The sequence below is a fragment of the Pristiophorus japonicus genome, chromosome 32 (assembly GCF_044704955.1).
Source record: "Pristiophorus japonicus isolate sPriJap1 chromosome 32, sPriJap1.hap1, whole genome shotgun sequence".
Classification (NCBI taxonomy): domain Eukaryota; kingdom Metazoa; phylum Chordata; class Chondrichthyes; family Pristiophoridae; genus Pristiophorus; species Pristiophorus japonicus.
The window spans coordinates 6901584-6912250 of NC_092008.1; the positions used below are offsets into that span (position 1 = coordinate 6901584).

Genomic DNA, 10667 nt, shown 5'->3' on the forward strand with positions numbered 1-10667 from the left:
GGTATCCTTAGCTTATCGTTTTGACTGTTCATGTCATCTAGATCGAAAGAACTGAAATGATCCGGTGAGCTGTATATTTTATTAGGTTAATTATGTCCTCGTAATTTGATACTATAATGCCAACCAGTGCAAAATACGTCTATATAATATGTGATTGCATTAAACCACGACGTCCCCACATCAAGCCATGTTTCCTTAAACAAATCTGCCGCGATACCATCTATATTGAATTTACTTTGCTTTCTGCATGAGAAATCATGGATACCCGCTATGGACTTCTCGTTCTTCACATCTTTCGCTGCATCATGTAGATCGGGTCGTTGAGAACATGAACTAGAATTCAGTTGTACTGCTGGAACGTCTACTCATCTTTTAATGATTTTAACAATGAAGAAAGACGGACATTTTACCACATTCTTCAACTGCTCTCTGAACTTACTCTGTGTCATAGCATAAATATAAGTGTTTGTGCAGCAACTCAGGAGCTGGAGCATGAATCCTATTTCTTTTATGTAGTAAGATACATGTATAATATCATAACCTAAATGCAAAATCCGGTTCCAAATAGAAAAGAACAAAAACACAGCCCATAACATTATGAAATTCCACGAGATAACGAGCAGTAAAATGATGGATTTCATGCGTCTCTCCATCTCTATGTCACTGGGAATCCCCTCGCTGCTGTGATCCCGGAGTCTCCTGCGAGCTCTGCTGGCCACTAAAATGTGTCTGATAGTTAAAGCATTGAGTAGCAGGATCAGAACAAATGGGATGCACGGGTTTAGAATATAATGAAGAAGCTCGAGTGTTGCCCACAAATCTGAAACCATGACAAGAGCACTTACGTAACAGAACCAGTGTGTATTGCTCAACGTGTACCAAGGTACATACATAAAGTACCAGAAAATGCTCTTTAAAAAACTTAGCAAAGTCACTGTTACAAGAACCATAGCCGCGGTTTTCTCAGTGCAATATTTAGTTTTCAGCTTCTGGCAACAAATTGCCACGAATCGATCAAATGTGAAAGTGACGGTGAACCAGACAGAACAGTCTGTGGCTGCATAAAGCAGGACGGCGTGGATATTACACAGGGGGATTCGCTGCACAAAATACAGATGATGAGCAATTGGAATCTGCCTCAATATCAGGTCGGTGATAACGACCAGCAGATCTGCCGCTGCCATGGCCACCAAGTAGCGTGTGACGCATTTGGAGAGACCGCACATTCCACGAGACAGGATCACCATCGTCACTAAATTAGCTGTGAGGAATGGAAATCAACAGGAAATTAACACAGCAGGTTGAAAGTGAATTCATCGGGTTGATGGGGTTGGGGTAAAATTTCTACATTTGTTAGAGTGATGGAATTTAATAATGTTCCTGAGAAAGGACTTTCAGATGGAGACAGGGTGTACAATGCATTGTACACCTCACTAATCTGCAATGAATGGTAGACTGAACCGGGGAATGGGATTGAATTTTGCAAGAGTAATGTGCCATCTAATCAGAGGATTAATATTGAAGTGGTATTAGCCCTCATCTCCAGGTTTGTTGATTCATTGCCTGCTGCTGCAGGAACCCTGGAACCATCGACCTTCTGGGATTGTATTCCCAGTCTGCACCCAATCAGGAGTTAGTTTGGGAAATTTGGGAATGAATCAGTGACCGGGCGAGCGTTAGTCAGTGACGGGGAGAGTGAGTCAGTAACTGGGGGAGAGTGAGTCAGTGACCAGGGAGGGTGAGTCAGTGACCGGGGTGAGTGAGTCAGTGACCAGGGGAGAGTAATTCAGTGAACGGGGAGAGTGAATCAGTGACCAGTGGTGAGTGAATCAGTAACCAGGGAGAGTGAGTCAGTAACCAGGGAGAGTGAGTCAGTGACCAGGGGAGAGTGAGTCAGTAACCAGGGAGAGTGAGTCAGTAACCATGGGAGAGTGAATCAGTAACCAAGGAAAGTGAGTCAGTAACTAGGGGAGAGTGAGTCAGTAACCAGGGAAAGTGAGTCAATAACCAGGGGAGAGTGAGTCAGTGACCGGGGGAGAGTGAGTCAGTGACTGGGGGAGATTGAGTCAGTGACCGGGGGAGAGTGAGTCAGTGACTGGGGGAGAGTGAGTCAGTAACCAGGGGAGAGTGAGTCAGTGACCGGGGTGAGTGAGTCAGTAACCAGGGAGAGTGAGTCAGTAACCAGGGGAGAGTGAATCAGTAACCAGGGAAAATACATCAGTAACCAGGGAAAATACATCAGTAACCAGTGGAGAGTGAGTCAGTGACCTGGGGAGAGTGAGTCAGTCACCAGGGAGAGTGAGTCAGTGACCGGGGAGAATGAGTCAGTGACTGGGGGAGAGTGAGTCAGTGACCGGGGGAGAGTGAGTCAGTTACCAGGGCAGAGTGAGTCAGTGACCGGGGAGATTCAGTCAGTAACCAGGGGACAGTGAGTCATTCACCCTTGAGGTAGACCCTGGAAGAGCATGAACAAAATACGGGAGCAAAGCGAGTTTGGATATTGTGTGAAAATTGGGCTGTGATTCCCTCCGACTCGAATGCTTAGGGTATTCCTACGCGGTATCAGGGCACAAAAAGGAGCTGTTGTTTGAGGTTAGGAAGGGAAAAATATTTAACATATTAATCTGGCGTGAAAGCAACTGATAAATCAGAACAATGCTTCCACATGCATTTAAATCTAACATTTGACATCCCGTGAAAATAACACGTTATTAAATAACATTTTAGATGACATTGAACTCACCGATCCTCCAAATGGTTTCAAATAATCTAGACAATAAATGGTCTTGTACGACGACCAACCCTGTTTTGAGGATGGCACGCACGTGGCGTTTCCTTCTCTCCACAGATGCTCGGTCTGTTAAAATCTATCTGTCCTGGTGTAAAATGGGCAAAGTGGAACCAATCCAGTGTTATACATCCCGCATTAATGTGAAGGCAATGGGTGGTGGTGTATAACCGGCGGCTAATTCTAATTGTCCGATTTACAAAATCGCGCAGATCAAACTGTCCGCTGCTGTGTGATTAGACATTTTTTCTGATTGTGTTTAATATAACAAAGATTAAATTAACCACCGTGTGGTGTGTTAAAATCTCTGCATCCAATCAGATGATTTGTTTACCCGGAGTTCTATAACGGTGGTTGAGATTTAATTAAATATCTGAACCCAACTACATCAGCGCTAAACCAGAGTTCTGTATCTGTGGTTGAGATTTGATGGGACTCCAATTGACGCGTTGCATTTGCATCAATAAAGTGAACTCGCCGCTCATTGTTCTCCAGTGACAATCAACAAGAATCAGTTGCACGGAAGCAGAGCAAGAGATGGGGCAGAGTCAGATGAGGTCTCATTGAGAAATTCTCCTGAACTGTGCTTGATGGACACGCGGTGGGAGATTCCTTGTTCACAGATACGATCGGAAATCAATCTATTGATCTATAACTGGAGACACATTCAATCACGAATGAATTTGTAATCCCATCCTAACCTCCCAGAACACTGACTTATGCTGGGAAAGAGATTGTACAAAGGGGGACATCAGTGGTCCTGGATCAAGATGGACATTGTTGAACATTCACGGTGTGTTTCTGAGCTTTCTGCCACGACTGGTTTCCCTCACTTAGTATAATTCACTCTTCCCAGTGCACGGTGATGGATTCTGGAAACCCATGGACACATCTGTCCAATCGAATAGAATGCGGTCCACAGACGCAGACTATAAGAGATTCATCCAGTGAGATTGCTTGTGTTGGAAATTAACAAAAGATTCCGATCTCTATCTGACCCTATCACATTGAGAAAAGATATTGTCGATTCACTGCACTCAGACCACTCACATTGGGGAATCACAGAGCATTATCAGCCCCACAGCCAGAGAGAATATGTGGGTTCATTTAGTTTCTGGATGTTGTGACCTCAACAGATGTACTGGAGGGTTGCTAATATAACACCACTTTTTAAAAACGGAGGGAGAGAGAAAATAGGTAATTATAGACCAGTTAGCCTGACGTCATTAGTGGGGGAAATGTTGGAATCAATCATTAAGGATGAAATAGCAACTAATTTGGAAAGCAGTGACAGGATCGGACCAAGTCACCATGGATTTATGAAAGGGAAATCATGCTTGACGAATCTTCTGGAATTTTCTGAGAATGTAACTAGTAGAGTGGACAAGCGAGAACCAGTGGATGTGGTGTATTTGGAGTTTCAACAGGCTTTTGACAAGGTCCCGCACAAGAGATTGGTGTGCAAAATCAAAGCGCATGGTATTGGGGGTAATGTACTGATGTGGATAGAGAACTGGTTGGCAGACAGGAAGCAGAGAGTCGGGATAAATGCGTCCTTTTCAGAATGGCAGGCAGTGACTAGTGGAGTGCCGCAGGGCTCAGTGCTGGGACCCCAGCTCTTTACAATATACATTAACGATTTAGATGAAGGAATTGAGTGTTATATCTCCACGTTTGCAGATGACACTAAGCTGGGTGGCAGGGTGAGCTGTGAGGAGGATGCTAGGAGGCTGCAGGGTGACTGGTACTGGTTAGGTGAGTGGGCAAATGCGTGGCAGATGCAGTATAATGTGGATAACTGTGAGGCTTTACATTTTGGGGGCAAAAACAGGAAGGCAGAATATTATCTGAATGGCAGCAGATTAGGAAAAGGGGAAGTTCAATGAGCCCTGGGTGTCATGGTTCATCAGTCACTGAAAGTTGGCATGCAGGTACAGCAGGCGGTGAAGAAGGCAAATTATATGTTGGGCTTCATAGCTAGAGGATTTGAGTAAAGGAGCAGGGAGTTCTTACTGCCTTTGTACAGGGCCTTGGTGTGGCCTCATCTAAATATTGTGTTCAATTTTGCTCTCCTAATGTCAGGGAGTGCAGCGAAGGTTCAACAGACTGATTCCAGGGAGGACTCGACTGTCATATGAGGAGAGACAGGATCAACTGGGCCATTATTCACTCGAGTTTAGAAGGATGAGAGGGGATCTCATAGAAACGTAGAGATTCTGATGGGAGTGGACAGGTTAGATGCGGGAAGAATGTTCCTGATGTTGGGGAAGTCCAGAACCAGGGGACATAGTTTTAGGATAAGGGTAGACCATTTAGGTCTGAGATGAGGAGAAACTTCTTCACTCAGAGAGTTGTTAACCTATGGAATTCCGTGCTGCAGAGAGTTGTTGTTGCCAGTTCATTGGATATATTCAACAGGGAGTTAGATATGGCTCTTACGGCTCAGGGGATCAAGGGGTATGGAGAGAAAGCAGGAAAGGCGTACTGAGTGAATGGTCAGCCATGAACTTATTGAATGGCGGTGCAGGCTCCAAGGGCCGAATAGCCTACTCCTGCACATATTTTCTATGTTTCGATGTTTCACAGTTAAACATGGTCAACAGCATGTGTCGGCGGACATAGTTACTTACCAGGGACTCCGACAACAGCGAGAATGGGGTAGTATATCTTTTCTATCTCAAAAACGAATGCTAGTATCGTAAACTCGTTGATTCTGAAATACATTCTTCTCCTCTCAGTAGAGCCGCTGATCCCTGTGAGTGCCAGTGTTGATGTTCTCTGCGAGACTGTGGTACAACAGATTGAGGTGTTTGCCGTATTAATAGAAGAGACAACATCTCCAGTGATACAATTATGGTCCATGGAGAGGCGCATTAATAACAGTCACCGAACAAACACATTTAATTAATCTATGGGGTCTGATATCAATTACAGTCAATGAACAAGCACATTCAGTTAACCCCTTTTGAACCAACACTCCTCGCACCACTAAATACACTTATGGATGTACACTAGAATGTCCCATTGTTGAAAAGTTCTGTAATAATGAGCAAGGAAAAAAAAAGGTAAATCAACAGTCCGAGCACATTGATTGTCGATTTGATTTCTTCAAGCTTGCCAACTCAGTCGGCTCTCTTTTTGCGGTCACATACAAAGCCATCTCCGACAGCTTCATGCATTGCTCACCATGCACACCCCCTATTCACCCCCTATTCCATTCCAACCCCACTTCTAGCTGCATCTACGCACGTGGACAAATCTCCCCATAATTCACTTATGACCCTTGAGAACTCCTGACTGAATAAATTGTCCATTTTCCAAGGTAGTTCTGAGCCAGGCGTTCAGCTGTACCACTCATGCACTGAGAGTTTTGATGTCCTTGTCCCGGGTAAAACTCTTACCATCTCCTACACTGGTCATTTTCTCAGGAATAGGTTCCATTGTAGCTCCCATAGGTCCAAGGCAATGATTTGATCGTATCTGGCTCACAACTGGTTTACTCATTTAATGTTGAAGCAGGCTTTTCACATACAGCCTTGTCAGATCCTGCATCTTTCACCCTAAGCATATCCAATATCCAACCTTATCATGGAAAGCAAACATAGACCTTGGCTTCCTTTCAAAACTAACAACTATATTGTAAAATACCTCTGCCCTATCCTTGCTACAAACACCTCCAAGATTAACTCCGAGGAATTGATGGAATTATTTGTCACTGATACTGAAATTATCTATTCACCTGTTTTTGGCTCATCTCCTTCCCCATCCCTATCAAGGAAAACATCTCCTACTCTATCTCTGAATTCTGATGCTTCGCTAGATTTTCAATATTTCCCCTCATGTCCTACCCGAGCTCATCGTGTCAATGAGACAGACCTTCTGCTATTGTGAACTAATTTCCAAAAACTCTGACATCCCAACTTCCCTTCTTGGTGCAAATATTAACTGCACATTTATAAACATATCCACCATCACATCAAAGCCTTCCTGTTAAAGAAGGCCCACCATCACCTCATGAACTGCCTGATGAAAGAGGATTTCCATCAAGTCTCTCTCGTTTAAAGAGAAAACCCATCATCACCTCAAGGCTTGTCCGGTTAAAGAGAATGCCCTGGATTACCACTGTGACTGCCTGTTTAAATAAGGTCCACTATCACGTCAGGATTTTTACCAGTTAAAGAGAAGGCCCACCTTCACTTCAAGGCCCACCCGTTGTTGTCGTTTTCGGGTCTATCTGTCTGTTCAATTGTTCAATATTGACACCACATTCCTTCTAATTATATGGCTTTATTTAGCATAAGCAAGAATTAATACTTTACAATATTTAAGCAGCAGTTTACAAAGTACAACGGAGAATAATATGATTCCTGTCCTTTCAGTAGAAGATGCGACCCAATCCTCATACCGGCTACACGCATACGCATGTTCCCCTGTCTGTTAACTCCGTGGATCTTCTACATTGAGAGAGAACCGAAAACCCTGGGATATACCCCAAAAACCGGAAATGTGGAGAAGTCCATCCAACCACAGAGATTGGTCTTAGGCCTCTGTCAGAAAGCTTTAGTTCATGGTGAACCCAATGGGTTTTGACGACAATGAGACTTTTAGCTGTAAATAACCCTAGGTACAACCGGATTATTTCCACTAATTGTAAAAGAGGAGAAATTAAACTAAAGTAATGAAACTGTGGACTTGCAAACCAAACTAATCTGCAATCCAGCAAAACATAATCCTGAAGAATTAAAGCAGGGGAATATAACTGATTTTATTTCAACGACTATCAAAAGTTCATAGTGGGCGTATCCACAATCAAAGATTAGAGATAAGAGTTAACTTCGATAACTTCGAGATAAGGCCGAAATCCAAACCATCGTCAACACCTTCACAGAAACATAGGAGAGCACGTGCCTTAGACTAAACATCCATAAGACAAAGGTCCTCTCCAACCTGCAAACCGCCACACAGTACCGCCCCAGATTATCAAAATCCACAATGAAGCCTTGGACAAAGTTTACCATTTTCCATACCTCGGGAGCCTACTGCCAACAAGGGTAGACTTCAATGACGGTCAAACACCGCCTTCAGTGCACCAGCACAGCCATCGGCTGCCTGAGGAAGAGAGTGTTTGAAGACCAGGACGTCAAACCCGGCACCACGCTCATGGTATACATGGCATAGTAATAACCACCGTGCTTTATGTTTCAGAGACATGGACTATATATAGCAGGCATCTCACAGCACTGGAGAAGTTCCACCAAATCTGGATCCGCAAGATTCTGTAAATCCTTGGCAGGATAGGCGCACCAACGTCAGTGTTCTCTCTTGGGCCAACATCCCCAGCATTGAAGCATTGACCACGTTCGATCAGCTTCCATGGACTTGCCACATCAACTGCATGCCCGAGACGAGACTTCCAAAACAAGCACTCTACGCGGAGCTGCGACACGGCAAGCGAATCCCAGATGGGCAGAGGAAATGCTTCATGGACTCGCTAAAAACCATTTTAATTATGTGTAACTTCCCCACTGACACCTGAGAATCCCTGGCACAAGAACACTCAAAGTGGAGGAGAAGCATCTGGGAAGGTGTGGAACACTCCGAGTCTCTTCGCTGGGAGCAAGCGGAAACCAAGCTCAAGCAGTGGAACGAGTGCATGACAACCCAAGCACCCACCCACCAGTCCCTTCTTCCAGCGTCCCTTCAACCACCGTCTGTCCGACCTGTGACAGAGACTGGAGATCCCACATCGCAGTCATCAGTCACGGAAGAACTCGTCTTTGATTTGGAAGCAAGTCATCCTCGACTCTGAGGGACTGAGTAAGATGGAAAAGAGGTATTATTTAATAAAGCTTTTATAAAATCTCATATTATATACGTGGAATAGGAGATGATTCCAGGTAGGTTGCCGGAAGCGGTCGTGAGGAATATGGTTTACGAGGAGGATAAGGAAGTAGAGGAAAACGCAATGGGGAGAATGTATGAGAAGATTGTGAGGGCAATGCCACAGGATTCGATGGATGAAATAAATGAGAAAACCTCCAGAGGACGTCAAATGCATCCTGTATTTCGAAGCTTTCTGCTGGAGAGAGCAGAGGAGTCGGTCCAATTAGACCACTGCAACACTGATGGTTTCTTTGGGATATTTAGACCGTGGATTTTCAAGGCCTCGGCTGATATGGAGTTTTGGAAGAGTATGTCCTCACAGCTAGACCACAACACGCTTTCGAAAGGGGTGTGGGTGAATTTTAAATATCTAGAGTGGCTTGAAATGGATTTTAAATTGATTCATAAGCGGATTTTGACCATGATTGCTGTATGTAAGACTGGGCGAGTGGAGGTGGCAACTTGCCCAGTGTGTGGGACACGGGATGTGATTGTCCCATTTACTGGTGATATGTCCTCAATTACGTGATTCTGATAATATGTCCGACAGATGTGTGTGGTTTCCTTGCTGGGTGGGGTATAAAGAATGGGAATGGGAATCCCATGTATTAAATTTTGAGATGGAGATAGCAGGAGGGTCTGCCTGAGCGTGGCAATGTGGCGATAAATTTAATGTTCAGTTTGGCTAGATTAGTGATTGTGCAAAGACGGAATCTCCTTTTTGATAAGTGGAGGAGCATAAACCTAAAGGAGTAAGTTACATATATGCTAAAACATCATTTGAAGACTCTGTGGATGTTCTGTTTGTAAAGGAAGTTTAAGTAATAGATAATGATCAGTTTTTAATGTAAAATAGATTGGTAAATGTTACAGGAGACACATTAAACTTCAGGTTTTGTGGTTAATAAGTGGTTGAGGAATGACTGTGCGGCGAGGCGGAATGGATTTGGATGATACAATGCAATGATGCCGATTTGTAAATGAATTTAATGTTGAATAAATCCAAATTGAAGAAAATAAGGCGATAGACTACTGATCCATTGTTCACCACGCGAGGTTTTGAGTCATATCCGCATTTTTGTAGTGTTCAATGCTTTATGAGGCTTCCCAGACTGAGGGTAGTTCATTAACTGTTTATTGCCTGTCGGCAAATTATAAACTGTGAAGTTTGGAGAAAAATTCAAAGGATCAGCACGTGAAAAAATAATGTTAATAAAAGTATCTGCAATATTTGGCTCATCGACCTGAAAGGGGAACCTGCGTTCCCCTCTCCACAGATGGTCATAGAAACATAGAAACATAGAAATTAGGTCCAGGAGCAGGCCATTCGGCCCTTCGAGCCTGCACTGCCATTCAATAAGATCATGGCTGATCATTCAACCTCAGTACCCCTTTCCTGCTTTCTCTCCATATCCCTTGATTCCTTTAGCCGTAAGGACCATATCTAACTCCCTTTTGAATATAGCTAACGAACTGGCATCAACAACTTTCTGCAGCAGGGAATTCCACAGGTTAACCAATCTCTGAGTGAAGAAGTTTCTTTTCATCTCAGTCACAAATGCCTTACCTCTTATTCGTAGACTGTGACCCCTGGACCTCCAGAGTGTTTCCAGAATGTTCTGAATAATTCCATTCTCAGCTTCTGCGCTCTTTGGCTTTGTGTTTTATGAAGTTTCTCCTTGTGTAAGGAAAAGCGCAAAAAATACAGTGAAAATTGAAGAGAAAGTCGCCTTGACAGTGTGAGTCTTGGTATTCAGGAGTAGAATTGTCGGCCCCTGCTCCAGATACCCGGGTTCAATTCCCGGCCAATGCACTGTTGCAAGTCTCATTAAATTATTTCAGTAAACATATTAAATTCAAGAAGTTACACAAACCGCTGAGCTAAGAAAGGCAATGTTAAGACACTGTATCAAACGTTCCATTGATTTGATTTCCAGAGAAAAAAATGAGTGAAGGAAGGTAACTTAATCCCCTCACACCCGTGACACAAACCTCA

General features: G+C 43.8%; 1 protein-coding gene across 1 annotated transcript; it reads right to left on the bottom strand.

Annotated features, from left to right (window-relative positions):
- Nucleotides 1–365: 365 nt before the first annotated feature.
- LOC139240545 (probable G-protein coupled receptor 139) lies at nt 366–1247 on the bottom strand. Its single transcript, XM_070869090.1, has one exon. The coding sequence runs from the start codon at nt 1245–1247 to the stop codon at nt 366–368; it is 882 nt and encodes a 293-aa protein (XP_070725191.1).
- Nucleotides 1248–10667: the final 9420 nt, after the last annotated feature.

Coding starts and splice junctions, on each gene's coding strand:
- LOC139240545 (XM_070869090.1), bottom strand. CDS start 1,247: ATGGTGATCCTGTCTCGTGGAATGTGCGGTCTCTCCAAATGCGTCACA.